At 52.6% G+C, this 24,703-nt stretch overlaps 1 protein-coding gene across 3 annotated transcripts; it reads right to left on the bottom strand.

The window, feature by feature from the left end:
- Positions 1–590: 590 nt before the first annotated feature.
- On the bottom strand, positions 591–24,398 carry ASB13 (ankyrin repeat and SOCS box containing 13). Of its 3 annotated transcripts, XR_005989445.1 has the most exons (8): positions 22,992–24,079; positions 16,413–16,600; positions 15,552–15,702; positions 13,163–13,297; positions 7,447–7,638; positions 2,364–6,214; positions 2,130–2,240; positions 591–804 (listed from the first exon to the last, which is right to left on the bottom strand). XR_005989445.1 is itself a non-coding variant. In XM_041766728.1 (6 exons), the coding sequence occupies exons 1-6, from the start codon at positions 24,286–24,288 to the stop codon at positions 6,087–6,089; spliced, it is 837 nt and encodes a 278-aa protein (XP_041622662.1). In that variant the 5' UTR covers positions 24,289–24,398; the 3' UTR covers positions 3,502–6,086. The 3 variants fall into 3 exon arrangements, 1 of the variants encoding a protein (XP_041622662.1); XR_005989444.1 differs by having other exon boundaries at positions 2,130–6,214; XM_041766728.1 differs by lacking the exons at positions 591–804; positions 2,130–2,240; positions 22,992–24,079 and adding an exon at positions 24,246–24,398 and having other exon boundaries at positions 3,502–6,214.
- Between the last annotated feature and the right edge of the window lie 305 nt (positions 24,399–24,703).

The following is a 24,703-nucleotide window of genomic DNA, read 5'->3' as shown; positions in this document are numbered from 1 at the left end:
TCTCCTGTCGCTACCCTTCTATTTCCAGTTGTCTCCTATATGGGACTAAAGCATATATTTGCTATGTTCCTCGAATGTAATTTTATACTTTTTTTTAAAGAAGCAAGGGACCGGGCAGCCCGGGTGGCTCAGCGGTTTAACGCCACCTTCAGCCCAGGGCCTGATCCCTGCAGACCCAGGATCGAGTCCCACATCGGGCTCCCTGCATGGAGCCTGCTTCTCCCTCTGCCTGTGTCTTTGCCTCTCTCTCTCTCTCTGTCTCTCGTGAATAAATAAAATCTTTAAAAAAAATAAAGAGGGATCCCTGGGTGGCGCAGTGGTTTGGCGCCTGCCTTTGGCCCAGGGCGCGATCCTGGAGACCCGGGATCGAATCCCACATCAGGCTCCCGGTGCATGGAGCCTGCTTCTCCCTCCGCCTGTGTCTCTGCCTCTCTCTCTCTCTCTGTGACTATCATAAATAAATAAAAAAAAAAAAATTAAAAAAAAAAAAAGATTTAAAAAAAATAAAGAAGCAAGGGACCCCTCTGACCCCCACCCCAAAAGAAAAAAGAAACTAATGATTAGACACTTTGAAAGTAGCTTGCGATGGATTTCTCTTTTATGCCTCAGTTTATTATTTTTTTAAAAGACCCATAACGTGTTCTGCAAGGTGTAGATTCCCACAGGCTCCCTTGCGTGCCCGGTCTGGCCTTCTAGAAAAGTCTCTCCCACGTCTTGGAAACCATAAACACAAGAAGGGATAATAGTAAACTCTCTACTCATGTAAAATTCCGCAGGATTGATCTTCATTCTCTGGTTTCTGTGCTTGGGAGAAAAGGCACAACACAAATGAATCTCTCACTCCAGAAAAATACTGCCAATTATGAACATTTTATAAAGCTTTGTAGGAGTGTCTGGATGGTTCAGTTAAGCATCTGCCTTCAGCTCAGGTCATGATCGCAGGGTCCTGGGATTGAGCGACACATCGGGCTCCCTGCTCAAAGGGAGGCCTGCTTCTCCCTCTCCCTCTGCTCTCCTGCCCATTTTCGATCTCTCTCTCTCTCTAATCAATAAATAAAATCTTAAAAAAATAAAGCTTTGTAAACTACACAGCACCAGGAATATAAAAATGAATGCAATTGCATTTATTAACCCAAGACCTGAGAACCAAATCCGGGGCATCTCTCTTCTCCCCTCTGCCAAGAGCAGGGTTAGCTCTTCTGTCCTGTTTGGGGCACACGCCCTAACCACTACATTTCTAGGCACAGCACCTGGTCTTGTGTCTGCTCCCTGAGAAATGGTCTTTGAAATCCTTCAGGGCCAAGGTTGGTCTTCAAGGACCTTTGTTTAATCCTTAGTGACCAGCAGAGAACTTCAAATAGAATAACTGTTTTAAAATTAATAAACCGGGACGCCTGGGTGGCTCAGCGGTTGAGCACCTGCCTTTGGCCCAGGGCATGATCCTGGAGACCCTGGATCGAGTCCCACATCAGGCTCCCTGCATGGAGCCTGCTTCTCCCTCTGCCTGTGTCTCTACCTCTCTCTCTCTCTCTCTCTCTCTCTCTCTGTGTGTGTATGTTTCTCATGAATAAATAAATAAAATCTTTAAATAAATTAAATTAGATTAATAAACAAAAAGAAAGGAAAAAAGGGTGAAGGTATGGGTGGAGGAAGGGATGGCTGGTTAGCTGGGTAGATGGGTGGTTGTAAAGAAGGAGGGGGGATCGATGCATGGAGGGAAGTAGGAAGGGAGGGAAACGGAGAGGGAGGGATGGATGGATGCATGGGGGGAGGGAGGGATGAGAGAGGGAGGGAGGGATGCATGGAGGGAAGTAGTGAGGGAGGGATGGAGGGATGGATGGATGCATGGAGGGAGGGATGGCTGGATGGATGGGTAGGCAGGTGGAGAGGAGGGATAGATGCATGGAGGGAAGTAGAGAGGGAGGGATGGAGAGAGGGAAGGAGTCCTGGATGGATGGATAGAGGGAGGGTGGGCTGGTGGGTGGGTGGGCAGGCTGCAGGGATGGATGGGGAAAGTGGACCCAGGTTTGAGTGAATGTTCCTGCCTCTTGTCCCGTCTAGCACTGTCTCTAACACAGCAGAGCGTGTGTCAGGATTTGGATTAACAACAAGAAGCGAGTTTTCTTTACCGATCACACAGAAGGCAGAGAGCGAGCTCACTGCACCCCCGGCTTGGAGTTCAGCCGCAACCTCTCTGCTCTGAGGTCTGCAGCCCAAACAAGCACACACCTGGAGGCCAGCTGCTGGAATGGAAAAAGTGACATAAAGAAGTTAAGTGTGTGCAGAGGGGGGCGGGAGACTTATCGTTGAGTCTTCTCTCTCTTTACTTATGGTTTTGAGACATCAGGGCTTTTAGGAGGCACCTTGTTTAGATTGGACCAACTTGAGACACATTTTCATTCAGATCTCCGGAGATCACAAGGTGTTCACGCCAGCAAAGTGGGGCTCAGCTGTCAATGCCATGTGGTACCAACACTGGGAGAAGACAAAAAGCAAAGACTCCAGGGTCTGGAAGTATTTTCCAGGCCATGATGGGGAGAACAGCACATGCTAGAGCTGCCCGGGGCGGGGGGGGGGGGGGGGGGGGGCGGGAAAGCAGCCAGCCTGCTCGCACCGCCGTGATCCCTCCTGACGTCTGTAGCACAGCCGCTCACAACATGAGCAAGCGGCCGAGCTCTGTGTGCAGAGCCAGTTGCATGCTCGTTTTCTTGAACAAAGGAACTCAACTGCTAAGAAGTCAGGGTGATGGGCGTTGCCCCCCCCCCCAAAGGAAGCATGCCCGGGTTTGAGCCGAGCAACCCCGAGGAGGGAATGGACATGCAAAGGCATTCGTTTCATCCCAAACAACTTGAAAGCTTTGTGCAAACTCATCCAGCAGTACGGATGGGTCACACGGGCAGCACTTCTGGGCGTGCACGCATCAGTAAGGGAGGGAGGGAAGGAGGAGACTCCACTTCCTTCCCTGGCATTGGGGTGGAGGGGACCCAGAGAGGGGCAGCAGAGAGAGGGTGCTAGGAGACCCCTTCTTCCCTGTGCCTCCCCGTCTGACCTGTTGTGGGGGGAGGCAGCAGCCCAGAGCCCGACGATGGGTCTTCCTAAACCTTCCTAAGCCTTCCTCAGGCTCCCATCTCTCCCAAGGGTAGAATTTGAGGCTGGGAGCTCTGCCCAGAGCCGCATCTAGAAGGTTCACAATTACCTAGGGAGTGAGCCATCGCAGAACAGGCAAGGCTACCCGGTGGAGGGGGTTTTACCCAACGCTGCCCTTCGGACAAGAGCCAGGCAGGTCGCGGAGGCCACCCAGCACACTCAGGACTTTCAGAATCTAGTTTACCTAAGAAAGTAGCTGCGGCCTCTTTCCTTGACCCAAAAATGAGGATGGTGGGGCGGGGGGGGGGGGGGGGAAGCATCGGGTCCTCTTGCACAATACAAGGTCTCATAACCAGAACAGGACCTCAGAGCTGACGGGAGGCTGAAAGGCGTTCTTAAACAGAATCCACTTTATTAACAGCTACACGGATCTCTTCCTCTTTATTTACTTATTTATTTTTTAAAGATATTATTTATGCATGAATGATGCACAGAGAAGCAGAGACACAGGCAGAGGGAGAAACGGGCTCCCCGGGGAGCCTGATGCAAGACTCGATCCCAGGACCCCGGGGTCACGCCCTGAACGGAAGGGAGACGCTCAACCGCTGAGCCCCCCTAGGCGGCCCTACCGGGTGAGTTCTAACACGTCAACTGAGAGGTCGTCCCACCTGTGACTCCTGAGATAAGTGGAACTGTCCCAAAGTCAGAAGTCATTTACACAGCTCTAAAGTCGGCAGACATCCACAAACCCACAACACCCGCGTATCCACGTAACTTTTATGTCTGGGGAGCACTTTATACTTTTCAAGGCATGTTTTAATCACCTAACTTCAGCCTCCCCAAACCACAGGCTATCCTGTGCTCATTGGTAAGATTCAGGAGTTGATCATCAATGTCCTTTTAATGATCCAAGTTTGACCTTACGTCCCTCCCCGGCGGCTGGGAAGATCCGGGCTCAGAGGAGCAAATGTGTCTCTGGTCGACTCAGACTCAGGGTAGATCGCAGTAAGGCTGCGGGGAGGAAAGCCACGGGAGGCCCTGAAGTCTTGGACATCTGGTCCCTCGGGCAGTAGCTCTGTCCATGAGGGCAGCAGTGACATCAGGAGGGGACAGAGAGGTGGGGAGATGGGACTCTGGGACATGGGCCAGGCCCCATCCCTTGAAGATGACAGCCCCCCCCACCCCCCACCCCCGCCGACACAATGATCAGTGTCTCTGCTCCCAACAGAAGGGCCTTGTGCGGAGCCTGAGGACGGGCTCTACCGGACAAGTTTCATCGAGCCGTGAGTGTGAGACTCTGCACTCAATGCTCCATGGGAGGAAGCGTCAGCAGCTTCATGGCTCGGGGCCAGTTTCTGCTACAAACATGGATGGACGGGGGAAAAAAACATGGATGGACGGAGCCCAGGGATTTTGTTGTCGCCGTCAGTCAGTACACGGCAAAAACACCCATTTACCCCGAACTCGGGTCTCAGCCGGTCCTGGACGGGAGTGACCCATTCCCAGCACCCAGCCAGACACCACCGTGCCGAAGGCATCCATGTCATTTCTGAGACAGAAAACGCCCGTGGCGGCGGCCACTGTGGAACTCTCCCTGGATCCAGGGCCCCACCAAGTAACTGCGACACCCCCCGATGTGCAGCACCGTTGGCTTCCCCAATCCAGGCTCATTCTACTCCGCACACTCCCCTGGGGGCACCTGGGGACGTTTGCCAGCGTCGGGCACGGGCGCTGCCTTCCCCGTTTCCTCGGAAGCCAAACAGCCCTGAACCAACTATGCCAAAGTCCTCTAGTTTTAACCGCCTGGTTCCTGTTTGTGTTTTTAAGTTAGGATACAGAGGCTAACACAAATGCAACCTGGATGAACCGCTGCACATGCTCGTGGCCGAGAGTGAGGATTAGTTGTTTCTATTACAACAGGAACGGGCTGTTAAACGGCTTCTTCCCCTGCCTTGGGCAAAGAGTCTCATTCCTACGCGGCTCAGAGCACTCAGACAACTCCTAAAACGTAACAGATGCTCCGTACGTATCCGCAAAACGCACGCGTCGGTGGTGGTTAATACCGGGCACTGGCAACCTCTTCTACCAGTTGCAGAGCTTCGAGGAGTGAGCAAAATTTAGGGTAAGAAAAGAATCTGTTTGGTAACTGCAGAAACAGGTGAGCGATCGTCCCTACGGAGCGTCCTGACGGTCCTTCACATTGGAAACAACCACCCCCAGCATCCAGGAGGACACACCTTCACATTACCTGTTTGACAGACTCGTTAACAAAACCTATGTGCTACAGCCTATGTTTGCTCTAAAAGAGCGTGTCCCCTACGTACTTTGTAAGAGCAGAGGCCTGAAAAGCTCCTAAGAAACACTGTGCTAGTGTGGGGAACAAGTACCCTCAGCCTCCCCCAACTCAGACCCGTGCAAAGCCCCCTGAGTGTTGGGCACAGGTGGGCCTTGGAATGGGTCAACCACAGCTCCAGAAAAGCAGCATCCAAGTAGCCAGATGTTCCCAAAGCAGCTGTCCCAGGCCACATGGTCAGGAGCCCACCTCTGCAGCACAGGGGGTCCCTTCGGACACCCGAGCCACCGTAGTGCTGATGGACTCGGCAACGGTGCCAGGTGCCCCGACCTCCCAGGCAGCAGGGTCCTGGACCCCCAGCCCCACCTGGCCTTCCCCTGTGCTCCCAGAGGAGTCCTTCCCGAGAGTCCCTGCGAAGCAGGTCAGTGACAGGAGGACACAGGAGCGAAGTTCCAGGAGAGCCAGCACAGGGCCACGGCCCCGCAGACGCTGAGGCTGGGCCTCCCCGAAGCCTCAGGAATATCCTCCAGGAGTCTGCAGAGAAGACAAGACAAGACAGCCGACGGGGACTCAGGGAACGTTGTTCTATCTCTAGCCGTCGGGCAGCTGCAGCGGCTGAACCTGGGCTGGCCGCTGGGCACGGGGAGGACGGCAGCACGGTGTCCTCCCTGCACCTGCCCCTCCACCTCCACCTGGGGCCTGCGGCTCAGTTATAGGAAAGGTAATCGATGAGCCGGGGAGGGATGTTCAACTTGCTGATTTTCTCCAGTCCTCTGACGCCAGTGGCTTTCCTCAAGCTCACCCTGCAGAGCTGCGACAGGCTCAGAGGTGTTTCTGGAAAAAGAGAACAGGAATCATATGTGGTCAGCTTAAGGAAGCAGCATAACATCCTTCGACTTAATAAACACCCAGGTGGAACTAGAATCGCTTCCCTTTCCCTGGAAATGGCAGGTGGCCTGCAGGCCCCCTCTGGAAGGCTACCAGGCAGGACGGCCAGGGCCCGGGAAAGGAAGATCAGGAAATGGAATTTGGGTGGTGACCACTGGGATCTCATTCTGTGGGACTTGGAGAAGGGTTTTTTTTTTTTTTCCTTTTCCATAATATCATAACTTCGTGCACAGATTTGTCAGCAAGGAACTAATCTATGGCTAGCACATTCGTTTCTCAAACCTCCAGACACATGGGGGACAGGGCGAGGGTTAGTGGAGGGCAGGTGCCAGCGGCAGCTCCCGTGGTTCCAGGCCACAGGCCCTGCTCTCACCACCGCACACCACATGGCACAAGGCGACCTGGGTGGGGGGACTGACACCACAGAACAGCAGCACGCAGCTCACAGGTGCACCTCGTAGTGCCCAGGCTCAGGACCTCAGGACTAACGATGAAGCCTGCAGCTATGGCTTGGGAGGGCGAGCAAACCACAGCCAACGACAGGAGGTCCCTGGGGACCCCTGGCAGCTGAGCTCAGGAGCAGAGGCGGCCTTTTACAATGACTTAATTCTTTAAAAACCCATGTAGGATGCAAATACCTACCTGATAAAAATATAAATTTACCAAAATATACCAAATCCAGCATTCTCAAGTTATGAAGATTTATGAAATACAAAAACCTTTGAGAGGGGGGGAAAAAAAAAAGAAAGAAATCCTGGAGACATTCATTTTCCCGTGGTACTTCATACCCCAAATTATTTGGGATGCGAGAAAAGAAATATCTGCCAGGAAACGTGTGACAGGTACAGATAGCATCTGCCTCTAAGGTCATATGGATTTTGGTTGGGTAGGGCGGGCAAGAATTTGAATAAATCGGGTTTTTTTCCTTCAACCGAGAGGCACCTGAAAGCCTCTTGTGGTTGTAAGGCTTTGCAAACTCATTTAAAAATTTGTCCCCGAGGAAGTCTCATCCTCAGCTAGACCACTGGTCCCCTGTCTCCTAAAGGGGCAGGGTTGCTCAGGGGAACTCGAGATCCTTGAGTCATTGGTCAGACTGTCAGAGCGGAGCTTCTTGTAAGCTCTCGTGCCATTCTGAACACACCAACAACATTCAGGCAACAAGGAGAGTGGGGCCTCACTTTCGTAGAACTCCAGGCACTTGGCAGGCGCGCTGCTGCTCCAGGTGTAGTCGGATGGCTTCTTCCCCCTGTTGTCCCGCGCGTAGATGTTGCCTCCGAACTCAACGAGCATCTCAATGAGGTCAACGTTCTTCACCTTGGCTGCGTGGTGCAGGGCGGTCTCGTGAAGCTTCGCCGCGTTCACATTGGCCCCTGCGAGTCCAGAATGGGGAAGAAGTATCACCAAGGAGAGGACCTGCAGCCGCCAGAAGCATCGGCTGGTACGTTCCCGCTGAGCACAGTTTACAAGAGAAATCCTCCATCCAGGAAAGAAAGTCAGGGCAGGTCCTGTTACTGCTACAGCCTTTTCAAAATATTTTTCAAGATCCCAAAGCAGTAATCACTCATTTTTCTTTTGGCAAGAGAGCTAAAGACAAATAGCTATAGGAAAGTGATATAACTGGAAACAGAACCAAAAAGGAGAAAAATAAAACCAAAAAAGAGAAAAATAAAACCAAAAACTTCCCTGGGAGTTAAGAGGCAGTTCCAAGACCCGACACAGTGTGTTACCATGGGTCCTGAGGCTCTGGAAACTCAGGCTCAGGTACTAAAGCTCTCTTGCCTGTTCCTGCATACGTGCTCACGATGGGCACGGGGCAGGGGCTGCAGGTATGAATGGGTGGTCCTTAAATATAAATATTCTTGGGTATCTCATTGCCTCAGTTATTGAGTGTCTGCCTTCGGCTCAGGTTGTGATCTTGGGGTCCTGGGATCGAGTCCTACATCGGGCTCCCTGCAGGGAGCCTGCTTCTGCCTATGTCTCTCATGAATAAATAAATAAAAATTCATATATATATATATGATTTTATTTATTTCTTTTATTTATTTTTTATATATTTGGGGAATGTTGTCTGTGTTCATATATATATATGTAGGAGATCCACAGTTTAGGTAAGAGATGAGGTGTCTTACTTGTGAATTCAGCTCTGCTATCCACCTGTTTTCAGGATAACAGCAGACAGTCAGAAAGAGGCAAAGAAGTAGTATTTAATTACAGTATTTTAAGATGCATGAAAAAATTAAGATTTTGATAAAAATAGGATTTGTATAAAATGTCCTTCATGGCCATCACCAATTCTATGCAATTGGATCTCCTGGACCCTCAGGATTTTTTTTTTTTTTTTTAAAGAAAATACCAACTTCTTTGAAGTCTGCTCCTAATGGATAAGGAGATTATTAGAGAAAGGGGATAGGGGCAAGGTTTTTAAAGAAGCCAAGCAAATAGTCTAGCATTAATGAAGTTATTTCCCTCCAAGTAGATTCAAATCACAGTCCTAAAATATCAGCGAAGTGGGGTTAAAAGAAGTCAGATTACCAACATATCTCCACGTAATGATAAGTTTAGAGGAAATAAGGGGTGTAAGGCTATTAGATTTCCTGTCCCAGTGCTCAAAAATATTTGGAAATTCTGCTGACTTAAAATAGTTTTTTAATTTTTAAAAAAAAATTTTTTAAGATTTTATTTATTTATTCATGAGAGACACAGAAGAGAGAGAACAGAGACACAGGCAGAGGGAGAAGCAGGCTCCGGATAGGGAGCCCAACGTGGACTCGATCCCGGGTCTCCAGGATCATGCTCTGAGCTGAAGGCAGATGCTTAACCACTAAGCCACCCAGGTGCCTCAAAATAGTTAAAAAAAAAAAAAAAAGTTTTATTTGAGAGAGAGCAAAAGCCAAGATGGGGGAGAGGGACAAGCAGGCTCCCTGCTGAGCCCAGGACCCCAGGGCATGATCTGAGCCAAAGTCAGATGCTTAACCCATGGAGCTCCCCAGGCGCCCCTGACCTAAAATAGCTTCAATCCCCTAGTAGAACATAAAAACTGTGTCCATAACGAGGGTCACTGTCCGATCCTGAGAACACAGCAAGCACCCCAACAAGGTAACACAAGCGCAGGAAAGTTCTCTCCACTGCCCGCAGCCAAAACTCACAAGTCAGGTCAGGGGGAAAAAATCCCTCAGGAAGAAGGCTCCATTACCTAAGTATTTAATTTAGCAGATGTGCGTTGCAAAAATAATACTAAGAGGCAATAAAGAAAAGACCTCCCCCATCTAACGGCCCCAGCACATCAGGGGTGCTCTTCCCATAGCGGCCCCGATGAATCAAGAATCTTATCATCGCAGTCATAGAACGAAGGGGAGGGTGAATGGTAGACGCACACTGGTGATGCGAAATAAACTGTAACGTGCACAGAATCTAAGGTGCAGGTCGCGGTCTCGAAGGTCATTAATTGTGGCAATAATCTTGCCAAGTGGGAAGGAAAGGGACTGTCTCTATTTAGCAAGAGAGAAGCGGGCACCACAAGGGGAAACCTCTGGGTAGGAACAGCTCTCAGGCTCACACCCTGAGAGCTTCCCTTCCACCCCCTTCACTAGGGCTTCTGGGGACACAGGCAGGTGACTCTTCCCAGGAGGGGGCATCCCAGGGTACCAAACATGCTCTTGGCTCCTCTGAACTGGGTATGACCCAGACGGAGACCAGGAGGGGCCCTAGCAGCTCTGCAGGTGGGGGAGCCACAGACCTGAGTACAAGGGGTACAGTGGTACATGGGGGGGACCTGAAAATACAGGTCAGGGCGGAAAACCAGCAACCAGGGCAGAGTCTGTTACGTGACACTGTGGCTGTCAATTAAAAGTACAGGCCCTGACCTGGCAGGTGAATCTTAGAAAATGCAGACAGATGAAGGGCACACGTGCACATTAAAACAGGGAGCTGGGGGGGGGGGGGGACACCTGGGTGGCTCAGCCCTTGAGCGTCTGCCTTCAGCCCATGGCGCGACCCTGGAGTCCTGGGATCAAGTCCTACATAGGGCTCCCTGCAGGGAGCCTGCTTCTCCCTCTGCCTGGGTCTCTGCCTCTCTCTGTGTGTCTCTCATGAATGAATAGATAAATAGAATCTTTAAAAATAAATAAATAAAACAGGGAGCTGGGGGGGGGGGCCGGGGACAGAGGAAGTGCGGAGAAGGTGGGGGCTGAGGATGATAATGTGCCTTGACCTGGGGCAGGGGGCAGAAAGAGGGATGAGAGAGGGAGGGGGAAGGAGAGAGGGAGGGGAGGGGAGGGGAGGGAGGGGGAGTGAAGAGAGCAGAGCGGGGGAGGGGGAGAGATGAAGCCAGCAAAACAACTGAAGGAAGGCATCTGGGCATTAAAAATTCTCAACCTCATGCTTCAGAGAAAAATGGGTCAAAGTCGGATTTCAAAGCATCACAGGATCCAAGCGGACGCAGGGTAAAGCCTTACACATGTGCCGACAAGGGCCACCCTGTGGGAAGACCCCCCACTCCTCCCCCCACTGCCCGAACCCTGCCCTCCTGCCCTCCTGCTCGACTGCAGGACCCCCTGCTCACACTCTGCCCCCCACCGCCTCCTTGCCAGACCCCACCCTACCCCCATCCCCTCCCCACCCACTGCAGGATCCCCCCACCCCATCCCTGCCACCCCACCCCATCCCCACCACCTGGGGAACCCAGGCTGAGAGTCAGCACTGCACACCCTCCGGCTGCTACAGTCACTGACCTCGGGGAATTGCCCCCCACCTTTTCTGCTCCAGCCCCTCCCCCACCCCCCACGGGGCCTGGGGCGCCCTAAGCCCACCCAGGGGTGCCACCAGCTGGGCCCCATGCTGGGGGGGCTGCTTTCCAGGGCTCCCCGGGTTTCCCACAAGGTCTGCGGCACACCCCCAGCTCTGAAGAATCACACGTTGAGCCCAGGCACTGCCCTCCTCTCTACTCTTCAGTATGTGCAAGACGTTTCCTTTGACAAGAGTCCCTGTCATCTAAGAAAGAGGCGCTGTCCGAGGCCTGGTGGTGGGGTCACCACTGATGCAGGGGGCAGAGAGGGGCAGGGGCCCTCCCCTGGGGACTCGAGTCATCCCTCGTCCTAGCCCCCAGATGTATGAAAGGCCCCCACACTCTGACCAGCCTGCCCCCCTGAGTCCAGAGCTTGCAATGGGGGGAGGGGGGCAATGGGGAAGGGCTGGGAGGAAGGGGTGGCTTGGCCTCCAGCCCCGGGAAGGGACCCTGGTTGGACAATCCCTGCCTCCCCGCAACTCCCCAGTAATTGGTTCAAGTAACTGGACCTAGCCAATCGGATGTGGCCAAGCCTGGACAAAGGGACTGGATTACATTTGACCCCAGGACCCAGTCTGGGGCCCTTCAGTGTACTGGACACAGCTGGACAAGTGGTTTCCCCCTCTTCGGAGAAGACACCCAAAACCTCGGAAAGAGTTTGGATGTGAGCCCCACCCTGATGCAGCCACTTGAAACAGGTTAGGGGCACCAGGCATAGGATCAAGCGAGCCCTGTGGACACCAGACCTGCAAACCCCAGGGACAGTGATGGCTTGACGATGCTCTTGAACCCTCAGGGCAAACGGACCCTGACACCTGCCTCCTTCCAATCCTTCCAGTCACCAAACCAAGAATTCCCCTCGGCCCTGCAGTGGGGTGCCACAAAGTCCTAATCGATGCAGAAAGGATGTTGGGGTTCAAGCAAGCCCCTGATACGGTCCTTTCCCCTAACAGCTTCAACCAGAGAACTTAAAAAAAAAAAGGGCACGAGGTGTCGGAGCACATGGACAGCAGCACTGTGGGGACAGTTGGTGGCTGGAAAACTGCCATTTCAGAAGCTCAGCAGTCAGGCAGCTAGATAACCCCCGGCTGACAGGAACGCTGACCGGCTGGAAGGCCTTCGACGGCTTCTCATCTAGACGTTTTATCGCTGTGCCCAAAATAAAACTACCCCAGTGACTAACCGGACACAAAAGGAATCTCTTTCACAGAAAAGACATCAAAGTGGCTCATGAAAGCAAACGAGGCTTCCGAATAGAAGAGTACATATAACTGACGCTCAAACGAGTGTGGTCGGGAGCGAGCTCGTCATCCTTCTATTCCCGGCCAGTTTTGTTTTTTATCCTGAGCTGCACCCAGAACGGCTGAGCTAAGATTTTCCAACAAAATATTTACATTGGGTTGAAAGCTCCTTGCCAACACCCACTTTGGCTCCATTTTAAAACTTCCATGGTAGATAGGTCCTGAAGCCAACCTGCACTGGACTGGGTTGTTTTTTATTTTGCTTTTATGTTTTGTTTTGTTTTCTGCTTTAGGACCCTCCCTATCCTGAGCCTTTTCAGAACACCTGACAAGCACCTGGATTCCAAATGCTGCTGGCTCCTTTCCCAAGGACCCCCACCTCTTCCTGATTCGGATGCCAATGAAATTACGCAGGTGCTGTGCATGGTCCTCGTGGCCACTGAAAATAATGATTAGTGTTCACTGAGCATCAGGTCCTGCGAAAATGTGATCATGAATCCTTCCAACAACCCTGCAAAACAGGATTTATTTTCCCCACTTTTGTAGATATAGAAAGGAGGCCCGAGGTCTCAGCTGGCAGGTGGGAGAGCCAGCTTCGAACCTGGTCTGTCCAATTCCACTGCCCAGCTCATGGCCAGCACACAGTGCAGGTAAACAAAACACCTGCATTGAGCCAGGCAGGTAGGAACACCAATATACCTGCACTGAGAAGCGCAGGTAGAAACAGGACACACCTGCATTGAGGAGAGCGGGTATAAATACACCTGCCCTGAACAGCACAGGCATAAACGCAACACGCCTGCGCTCGGCAGCACGGGTATAAACATGACGCACCTGCCCTGAGCAGCACAGCAGTAAACGCCAACGCACCTGCGTTCAGCAGCACTTTGACGCAGTCCAGGTGCTCCCGGGCGCAGGCGACATGAAGAGGGGTCCCAAAGTGGCAGTCATGCGCTTCCAGGTTGGCCCCAACGTCAATCAGAAGCCTCACACATTCAGAACTTCCTTAAAACAAGCAGAAAAGGATGGGAACCATGAATGAACATGTGCATCTGAACAAGACCTGAGAGGAGTGGCAGCTGAACAGGTAAGCCCCAGGCCCAAGGGGAGCAAGGGGAGCCGGAGCTGTGTCCCAACTAAAGGCGGCTGACGATCCCACGTGGCCCTAGGGAGCCAGAGAAGGTTGTCACTTCTGAGCCTGCAGGGTTCAAGCCTGCCTGGAGGCAGGGGGCGGGGAGTGGCACAGCCGCCCCTCTTGGCGGAGAGCGTAAAGGTTTGGGGACACCACCTCTAAGAGCCGGACTCTGCTCCCTGCTGCTCCGGCTCTGGGGCAGGAAGGAAGGTGCTCCCGCTCGGGGCTGTCTCCTAAGCTGTGTCAGGAACGCCAAGCCTGGAGGGGATCTTGTAAGGCTGCTGGCAGCCCGAGTCCAAGGCTCCTGGATGAACTTCCCTAAGCTTATCCTAGACCCCTGCCCTTGTCCCCAGCATCTTGAACTCGGTTTGAGTGGAGCTTCATTCTGTTCCGGGCTGCATCCTCCCTCCTCACTTAATCATGCTTCGTCGTTGGGAGCTGCCAAGCTTCCACCTCTAGCCCTGAAATCTACCCCCTGCCTACAGCCCTCCGCAGGCCGTGCCCTTGGGGATGTCTCGACCATGGTCCTCCTTCCCCCTGCCCGGGGACACCTGTTCCTGGCAAACCCGTCTCCATTGGTGGCATCACTCCTGAGTCCGTTTTGGCCCCGTGCTCTCCTCTCCTTCATGCTGAATCCTGCCCATCCTTTGCCCAAAGCTTTCTAAATGAATCCATCCCACTTAGCATCACTGCAATGGCCCCAGCCCCTCTCCACATCATACCCCACCCCTTGTACCCCTCTATCCAAGAGGAGCAGACTACACCACCCCCCAAATAGGCTACTTTAGCTTAATGGTTATTTTGAGCTTACGGCAATTAAGCAGACACAAGAAAAGCTCTCCCCTCACCCCACCCCTCCACCCTCGCGGCTATTTGCCTAAGAGCAGGACATACATTCCCAAAGGTGTCCCTACCACCCTCCACAAGGAAGGACAAATTAATGACCAGAGGAAATTCCAGACACTTAGCAGCCCAGAGAGAGCACCAGAGGACTGTATATAGCAGGGTGGAGCATGTAACATCTCAGCAGATCACTCCGATCCTAGTCCTCCATCTGCACAGGTGGGATTTCAAGCAGAGAAGAACCGATGCAGAGACACAGGTGAGAAAGGGCAGGAGCACTGAGCAGCTACAGGTGGGACTGGAGGCGGGTCCATGTGGGGCCAGGGGTGGGAGAGGGCGAGGAGAGTTCCCCGGAGCAAGGCCCAGGTCACTGCCCCTTACGTGCCATCCCAAAGACCGTGGCCTCCACCCTTAGGCCATGGGGATCACCCACCCAAGGATTTTGAGGAGTGTGGATCAGCCACACGATCACACATAGGGTCCTGGATTTCATAAAGCGTCCTTGGAATCGTACGATGTGCATTTGACCTGGCTGGAGGCGGCGTGGTCTCCGCACTAGATCCAGGTAACAGAAGATGACCTCCCTGGGAAGCAGGGTGGGAGGCAGCAGAGAACAGAGGCCCTGAGGGGAGCCATGGAAGAGCATATGCACCCACACCCCCATAACCAGGACCAGCATGGTGCCTGCCAATCAAAATACCACAAGCTTGCAACCTTTGCTCTAAGGAGTAGAATCCAAGCTCCTTAGTCCCTCATTCAAAGATTTCCCACCTGCCGGTCTTGCCCTAAATTTCCGGCCTTACCTGCTGCCCCTCCACTGGGAACTCCTGGTCCAGCGAGCCTGGACAGGTCACTTTCTCTGTGCGTGCAGGACCTTCCTCTTACCCTCCCGCCATCTGAAACCTATCCATTCTTGTGGGGCATTTGAAATCCCACCTGTTCCAAGCCTCCTGGACGAGCCCTTCCTCCTGAGAGCATCTGTCCTCGGGCACATGTTGGGTCCCCTCTCCCAACTAGAACAGGGGTCCACAGGGCACAAGACCGTGAAGGCTGAGGGAACAGCGGCAGGGTAGAGGGACTTAGTATCTGAGAGCTCTGGAGGACGCAGCTGAGAAATAGAATCCTATCCTAGAAACCATGGCCCCCTACTCCTGGGTGAAAAGCATCTTCAGAAGGAAAAGCTGAGGACCCCACGGCGGGTGAGCAAGAGCCAGAAGCAGACACGGAGTGCTCCTTAGCCGGCTCATGGCTTCCCGTCTACACTGCTTGCTTGCACGGACTCACCGCTCATACAGGCCTCGTGCAGCGGGGATGCCGTGTATAGGGGTGGGTTGACCTTGGCCCCGTAGGAGAGCAACAGCTTCACGCACTCGATGCTGCCGGAGGCGCAGGCATCACACAGGGGCGTGCTGCCGTCAATGTTGCGGGCGTCCACCTGGTGGGGAGGAAGAAACGAGCGTCAGGACAGAGGGGGAGCCCACGCCACGTGCTTTCTCCCCCGATCCACATTCATCTTTGCAAAGGCCCTTCTTAGAAGCACCAGTTTGAGAGTGGGTGCCAGGGTGCCGGGCCGGGCCAGGGCTGGGAGGGCCCACTAGCCCGCCAGCTGCAGGAGGGGTGCTGGTTGGGGCTCTTCTCTGGGACGGGGTCAACTCGGCTTCACTCTTGCCACCTGCCCCGGCCCCCAGATACACCCAGACTGCAGGAAAGCGTGTTCCAGCTCCTCAAGGCCACTGTCCCGGGCAAGCCTTTGGAGGGTAGGTGGTGCAGTGCGGACAGTACAGCCCCGGGTGGACACTGGTTCCAGCTGAGCCCTCGGGCTGCGGGTGTCAGGACAGCTCCCCATGGCCAGAACCGCTGGGGGTCCCCACATCCACCCTGGTGGGCACACCTACACCAGGGAAAAGGCACCAGAGTCTTGTTCTCTGTGTGACCACCCCCACCCTCTGTGGCCGAGCGCTGGTTTCCCAGCATCCTGCTTAGCTGCTGGATGCAAGCAGTGACCCCCACAGCCTGCCCGATGCGCACGGCACCCCCTCGGCCCCTCCCTTCCTCCCTCGCCAGAACTGCCACCAGTGCCCCCCAGGAGCCGAGCCATGACCACACTGGTCCTCGCTGTGCAGGGGACACCGAGATGGCACCCACCTGGGCCCCAGCAGCCAGCAGCAGCTGCACACACTGCGCCTGGCCCTGCAGACTGGCTGCGTGCAGGGGCGTGATGGAGTCCACGGTGACCTGGTTGACACAGGCGCCGCTCTCGATCAGCCGCTGCAGCTGCAGGGCCTCGCCGCGCTGGGCGGCCTCATGCACCGGGGTGCGCTCCACCCAGAAACCTGGAAAAGAAGGCAGACCCGGTGCTGGGGCCACGCTGCTGCCCTCCGGGCCAAGGGAACGTCGTAGGTTTCCGGGGACTCTTTCTGAAGCCCGGGGCACCACGTATGCTCACGGAGTTGGTCCAGACACTCCTCAAAACCCCAGGGTGATGGGAGCCTGGGGGCTCGGTTGGCTGGGGGTCTGGCTCTCGGTTTTGGCTACCATAACCTCAGCGATGCTTCCAGCTGAGTCTCCCACAGGTGTCTTTTGTGGGGGGGGGGGGGAGCTCTCCTCCCTTTCTAGCTGAGGTTTTTTAAAATCACAAGGTGGTGCTGGGTTTTTGTTAGACACTTCTGTGTCCATTGCAACGATCGCGCCAGCTTTCCTTAATTCTGTGGAAATATATTACGTTAACGGACTTCCAGGTGTTAAACCAACCATGTATTTCCAGGATAAACCCTCTTGGTCATGGTATGTTTAGTTTGCTAGTGTTTTGAGGACTTTTGTGTCTATATTCCTAAGTTATTTGTCTTATGCTTCATGTTTTTGTCTGGTTTTAGCATCAAGGTACTACCTGCTTCCTAGAAGGAGCTGGGAAATCATTCTCTTTTAATCTTTAGAAGAGTTTACAAAGAATTGGTATCAAATCTTTATTTTTTTTTTTCAAGGATTTTATTTTTATTTATTCCTGAGAGACAGAGAAAGGGAGAGACATGGGCAGAGGGAGCAGAGCAGCAGGCTCCCTGCGGGGAGCCCGATGCAGAACTCAATCAGAGGACCCTGGGATCACGCCCTGAGCCAAAGGCAGATGCTCAACCACTGGGCCACCCAGATGCCCAGATATCTGATCTTTAAATGTTGGCTCAAATTCACCTGTGAAGACCTCTGGGTCTGGGCTTCCCTTTGCTGCTATACACTTTAATTACTAATTCCATCTCTTTGTTATAGGTCTACTCAGAGTTCCTATTTTTTGAGTCAATTGGTGGTTTGTATGTATATAGGAATTTGTTCACTTTATGTACATCATCTAATCCGTTGGCCTAAAACTTATGGACTGAGCTGTGCCCCCAAAACTCATAACAGAAGCCCTAACTCTAGTACCTCAGAATGTGGCTGTATTTGGGGACTGTGCCTCTTCATAAGTAATTTAGGTAAGGCCATGGGTGTAGGCTCTAATCCCATCTAACTGGGTCTTTATAAGAGATTAAAACACAGGGGTGCCTGGGTGGCTCAGTGGGTGAAGCGTCTGCTTAGGGCTCAGGTCATGATGATCTCAGGGACCTAGGATCGAGTCCCATGTCAGGCTCCCTGCTCAGCGGGGAGTCTGCTCCCTCTGCCCCTCACCCCACTCATGTGTGCACGTGCACTCTCTCCAATAAGTAAAATATTTAAAAGATCAGGACACACACCTGGAGTGTGTATGACCAGAGGCAAGCCCACGTGAGGTCACAGTGAGAAGGTGGCCATCTGTAAGCTAAGGGGAGGAGAAGCCTCAGGAGAAAGCAACCCTGCTGACCCCCTGATCTTGGACTTTTCCAGCCTCCAGAGCTGTGAGAAAGCTAGTGTACGTGGTACAGGCCGCCCAGTGTGTGCCGTCTTGTCACGGCAGCCCCGGCCGGCTGAGACCCCCACTGTTCAAAGCGTCCCTTTGTGGTCCTCCTTTCTATAAGGACCAGAGTCATGACCCTCTTTCATTCTTGATTTTTTTCATAATTTGCATCTTCTTCCTTGATTAGTTTAGCCTAAAGGTTTGTCAATTTTGTTGATCTTTCCAAAGAACCAACTTTTGGTTTTGTTGATTTTTTTTTTCCCTATGTTGTTTTTCTATTCTCTATTTCATGGATTTCCTGTCTAATCTTTATTATTTCTTCCCTTCTGCTTTATCTGGCTTTAGTTTTCTTTTTTGCAGTATCTGAAGAGAGAAGGATGTTCATTTGAGCTATTTCTTCATACGGACATTTACAGCTATAGATTTTCTCTTAGTACTTAGAGCTCTCATGAGTTTGGTAAATGGCTTTCTTTTCCTTCATCTCAAATTGACTAACTTTTTGCAATCAACCTCAAAGGACCCATTCAACAAGTCTGTGATTAGTAAAGGCACTACTCTGATCCCAATAGGGAGTAAAATTCTCTCTCACACACTGGCTCACCCCTTCCCATCACTCTTCAGCTCTAGAAATGAGGTACATAAAAGGTGGCGCTCTGGCCTCCCCATACCTTTAACCAGTGGTACTCACACGGGGGCAGCAACAGCCAGGGGAGGGCCTGAGAACAGGCTGAGCCCCACCCCAGCATCCAGAGTCAACAGGTCTTGGTCCTGAGAATGTGAATCCCTAATAGGTTCCCATGTGATGCTGATGGTCTGGGGTCCACACTTTGAGAGCCACTGGCCGAGACAGTATTTCTCCCTGTGAATAAAGCCCCCTCTCCCCCTCAAACTCCTCACCCCATTCCTACCTCTTCTCACTCACCCTACATAAATTCTAGTTGTATCTTTCCACACTGCAATCCAAAGATGGCTCTCTCCAGGAGGACTTGCCCCACCTCCACCCCTATCTGGGTCAGCATCTTGTCTGTGCTCCCATGGCCCACCCGCCCACCTGCGTGTTCCCACCAGACCGTGGTCACCACCTGTTTGCCTGCTACCTGCCACACTGGAAAACAGACTGATGGCCACATAGGTTGGTTCCCAGAAGCATCCGTTCCACGCCCAGAGGAGTGATCTAAGTTAATCACAGTAATTCTCACTCCTGTCAGGACACCTGACCCAACTGTAGTTCCCAAGAAAGGAAGGAGAGCGTGTGAGTGGTTTCACAGCTTCAAAACTCCCCTCTGTCCCAAGGACTTCCAGGAGAAGACCATCTCCCTGCTTCGCCTGGATATTGCCTAGACATGATCACAGAAGTGCTTAGCCCTCCAGCCACCTGCCTGAGCTTGGAGCCTACAAGAACGGCGGGGCTGAGCACCAAAGCCTTGAACATAGTGAGCCCAAGGTCACGTGGGGCCTGGTGCCCAGCTTCCGGTTGGGCCCCCTACTATGTGAAGAGGGTTCTTGTCTGGGTCAAATGCAGACAAAAGCACACAAACTAGCCCGAGACCGCGACCTACCTGAATGTACACACTACAGCTATGTTTTCTCAGTGTCCATTACCTAAGATACAGTGGCATCTTCCAGGCACTAGGCTTAAAAAAAAAAGTCCTAAATGGCAATGCTGGGTTAATACTGACCCACCCTTATTATCACGCCCCCTACTTCAAAGGCAAGATCCCATTCCTCTTCATAATAGTACTTGCCTTTTATCACATTACACATCTTATTACATTTCCCTAGAAAACCACCTAACCCACCAGTCCATCCACAATTCTTGCCGGAGCACTCCTACAGACCCCAAGTGGGGTGACTTGCTCTCCTCTGCAGAGGAAGAACTTCCTCATTTACATGATGATGGCCATCTACGAAGCTGGCCCAGCGCCTCCACCGTGGGGCAGGAAAGTACAGGGCCGAGAGCTCTGCTGCTGCATCTGAAACTTGGCCACTCATCAGCTTCTGCAGGACTTTGCCCACCCCCCCCCCCGAGTGTTTCTTCACCTACAAATCAGGCTGTTGGTAATTTTCATAATCCACCAGTGAATAAACTGTAAAGTGAGTTAAAGTAAGCAAAAGCACTTAGTGTGAGGCCTGGCACAAAGTGCTCGCCAAATGGTGGCTCTTAGTAAACAGGGACCTGATCATATGTGGGGTGGGAGGGAGGGGTAGAGGCAAAAGGAGAGCTGAAACTCAGGAAGATTCAATTCTCACAAAATATAAGAGCCGAGCTTGTGGGGTTTTCTATATACTGCCTCGGGAAGGGGACCCCGCGAGATTTGCTTCCCCAGCAGTAATAACCTGTCCCTGGCATGCCTGTCTTGGGGGTTAGTGAAAAGTGGCCTTCACTGTAAAGTTGGTCCGAAAGAAGGAAAACCCAATGGGGTAGTGTGAAGGGTTGCAACCCTACAAAGAGGAAAACAGGGTGTGAGGACCTTAATCTTGCAGCAAAAAGGGAAAGGCAGCTCAGGAAGGCCAGGGAGCCTTTGAGGTCTTACACTTTGCAGATAATTTGTTTTTTGGGTTTTTTTTCTTTTTGTTTTTTTTTTTTTTTTTTTTTTTTTTTTTTACGAGTTGAAGGCCTGTGGCAATCCTGTGTTGCAATTTTTTCAACGGTGTTTGCTTCACTTTGTGTCTGTCATGCTTTGGTAATTCTTGCAATATTCCCAACTATTACATCTGTTCCAGTGATCGATCAATCACCTCGGATGGTCTCCGTCTGCAGGTGCCACAAACTACACCCACATAAGATGGTGAACTGAATCGGCAAATGTGTGTGTTCTGATTTCAGCAACCTGCTGTTACCCAGTCTCCCTCTCATTGGGCCTCCCCATTCCCTAAGCCCACAACATTGAAATTAAGACCAGTTAATAGCCCCACGATGGCCTCTATGTGTTCAAGCGAAAGGAAGAGTCCCCGCCCATCTCTCACTTCAAATCAAAAGCTAGAAATGAAACTCTGGGAAATGAACAAGGGGCAGTGGAAGGGGAGGTGGGCGAGGGGTCGGGGTAACTGGGTGATGGGCACTGAGGGGGGCACCTGACGGGATGAGCACCGGGTGTTACACTATATATTGGCAAATTGAACTCCAATAAAAAAATATACCAAAAAAAACTAGAAATGAGGGGCCCCTGGGTGGCTCAGTCAGTTCAGCATCTGACTCTTGATACTAGCGAAGGTCACAACCTCAGAGTTGTGAGATCGGACCCACTGTGGGCTCCCTGCTCAGCACCAAGTCTGCTTGAGATTCTGTCTCCTTCTCGCCTACCCTTCCGCCCCCCACCCTCCTGCAGCCACCTCCACTCACACACAGATTCACTCTAAAATCTTTAAAAAAAAAATAAATAAATAAATAAAATAAAATAAAATAAAATAAATCTTTAAAAAAAAAAAAAAAAAAAACTAGAAATGATTAAGCTCGGAAAGGAAGGCATGTGGAAAGCTAACACCATCCGAAAGCTAGGCCTCTTGCACCAAACAGCCAAGTTGTGAATGCAAAGAAAGTTCCTGAAGGAAATTAAAAGTGCTACTCCAGTGAACACATGAATGATAAGATGAAACAGCCTTACTGCTGATCCGGAGAAAGTTTAGGTGGTCTGGAGAGATCAAACCAGCCACAACACTGCCTTAAGCCAAAGCCCGATCTAGGGTGAGGCCCTAACTCTCTTCCGTTCCATGAAAGGTGAGGAAGCTGTAGAAGAAAAACTGGAAGCCAGCAGAGGTTGGATTGTGAGGTTTAAGGAAAGGAGCTGCCTCCAAAACAAAGGTGCAAGGGGAAGCAGCAGGCGGTCCAGAAGATCTAGCTAAGAAAATTAATGGTGGCTACACCAAACATTATCAGTGCGGATGAAACAGCCTTCTATGGGAAGAAGATGCCATCTAGGACTTTCACGGCTAGAGAGAAGTCAAAGCCTGGCTTCAGGGGACAGACAGACTCTCTCGTGAGCAGTTAATGAAGCTGGAGACTTTAAGTTAAAGCCAATGGTCACTGAACATTTCAAAAATCCTAAGGCCCTTAGGAATTATGCTAAATCTACTCTTCCTGTGTTCATAAGTGAACAACAAAGCCTAGGTGAGCACGTGTATGTTTCCAACACAGTTTACCGAATATTTTAAACCCACTCTTGAGACTCAACTGCTCAGAGAAAACACTCAACCTTACAAACTGATTAGAGATTAATGTATTTTATGGGGAAGGGTGTGAGCCTTTTAGCGTCAAACAAGCAACCCAAAAAAAAATCCACCTGGGTTTAAACCTCAGCCTTGTTTCTTTCTAGTTGCATGAACTCAATGATAAGGACTGTCCATAGCTGCCCCAGGGCTTGCGGCTACTGCTGGCATATAACCTAGCAGCTCCAGGCTCTTACGGTGGTCCCAGAAACACTCTCCTTTCTCTTTCCATCTCACCCTCTGAATACCCCAGACAGTAGTGAGCGGTGTTTGGGGTTCCTGGCCAAGGATGACTGAAGAAAACTGGCTCACCTGGCTTAGAGCACCCAAGTCCTCAAGGTACTCTTTGTCATCTTCTGCTAGCCTCTCGGGTACAACTCTTGGGTACAGATCCTGAACGTGGGATCACGTTTTCAACTGTGCAAATGGGCACTTACCTTGGGTCCGCTACAACCTGTATTACGTTTGCTGAGTTACGAATTCTGGATTCACTTAGGAGGTGACTTGCCCTAAATTGTCTGCAGAGCCTTACAATATGGCCTTAATAAGTACACTCTTTACCTCTGTGAGGTGTTCTATTAAAAAAATGCAAAATCTAATGCTTTGAAATATACCATGCATCTAGACTTTCAGATCAGAATATTAAAATGGGTTACCAGTTCCTACAGTGGGCCTCTGCTTCTGCTGGGATAGCAGGCTTCCAGGTTCAATACATTCAGCGGATTCATTAGTGTTGAAAAGGAAAGCATCGGGGCATATTTTTTTAGAGGAAATAAAAGAATGAGCGTCAAAAACATCCACGAGCCTCAGAAGCTGTAAATCCATTGGTGGAGTGTGCTTTTCTCTTCAAGATTCCTTAAACCAGGCGAAAACAAAAACGCTCAGAAGTAAATGCTGTGTTATTAAGCATTGTGCGTGAACAAAAATAAGGAAACTGTGCCTAGGCCACCCTGGTTAGCTGTTCATCACTTATTTAACTGAGTCAAACGCAGATCGCGCTGAGGTCAAAGTCTTGTGCGTACCCAGGGTGGAAGGCCAGCTAACACCAGACACTTATTCAATGCCTTTGATCTTGTTGACGGTGGCTGTTTTGCAAGATCAACTCAAATACCTGCCTTGCTAAGACAGTAATCCCTCTCAGACCAAACGTACTCCTAAGACTCCTCATCGTTATTGGCACTGCTGTTTTTAACCAGTGTAAAAGTACTTTAGATTTTTTTTTTTCTTCCAGGTTTTCAAAGTGCGTTCTGGGCACGTGTCGTCTGTAGTATTAGTTCATGGGCAGGGACGTTTGCTTCCCCCAGAGAATGTCCCTTTGCCCTCGAATTTATTTTATTCTTCCGTAGCCAAAATATTAGAAGCAAGATGCAGGGAAGAACCTAGATGGCCTTTTTTTTTTTCTTAAACACACAGGGTGACCTGTCACAAGGGCACCCCCTCCTCCCGGAGCGCAAGCCTTCTGTCCTGGCCGGGTGCACCTGTAGGATGGTAGTGACGGTGCGCCCCGACCCCGCAGGCCGCTGGAAGACGTTGCGGCTCCCTCACCGAGCACCTCTGGGCGCTGAGCCTGGCCGCGACCTGCCCGGCCCTCCCCAAGGTGCTTGGTGCGCAGGTGCGTCTGCGGCTGGGATGTCCCGCGCCTGGCGCGCCACGACCGCGACGAGCCCTGCAACGCGCCGGCCCGGGGCTGGGAGCCCCACGCGGAGCGCGCCCGAGATGCTCGCGGGCACCCGGCCGGTCCCCGACCTCCGCCCGCCCCGACGCCCCCGCCCGCGCCCTGGGGCAGCGCGTCCCCGCGGCCGCGCGCGTGTCCTCAGACGCACCTGCCCGCCCGGGGCACCGCGGCCCCCGCTCCCGCCCCCCCCGCTCCCGGCGCCCCCGCGCCCCCCGCACCCCGCGCCCGCACCTACCCACGTCGCCCAGGAAGCAGCCGTCCGCCGCGCGGGGCTCCATGCCGCCCTCCCGCTGCTGCCGCGCGCCCGCACACCCCGAGACTCGGGCGCCCGCGACCTGGGCGGGGCTCCGCGGGCGGGGGGCGGGGCGGACGCCCGAGGGCACCCGGGAGTTGTAGTTCCGCCGCGCCGGGGCCGGAGCCGTGCGCACGGCGAGCCACGTTGGAGCTCCGGACCCGGCCGGGCGCTGCGGGCTGGAGGGTGGGGGCGGGAGGGCGCCGGGCGGTGCCCGGCCAGGCGGGATCCCGCTGCAGCTCCGGGCCGGGGTGGAGGGGTGGGGGCGCCGCGGAGCTGCTCAGCGCTGTGCACCGCCAGGCGGGGTCCCGCTGCAGCTCCGGGCCGGGGTGGGGGGGGTGGGGGCGCCGCGGAGCTGCTCAGCGCTGTGCACCGCCAGGCGGGATCCCGCTGCAGCTCCG

The sequence above is a fragment of the Vulpes lagopus genome, chromosome 8 (genome assembly GCF_018345385.1).
Source record: "Vulpes lagopus strain Blue_001 chromosome 8, ASM1834538v1, whole genome shotgun sequence".
Taxonomy (NCBI): Eukaryota; Metazoa; Chordata; class Mammalia; order Carnivora; family Canidae; genus Vulpes; species Vulpes lagopus.
This window is presented reverse-complemented; position numbering and strand designations above follow the sequence as displayed.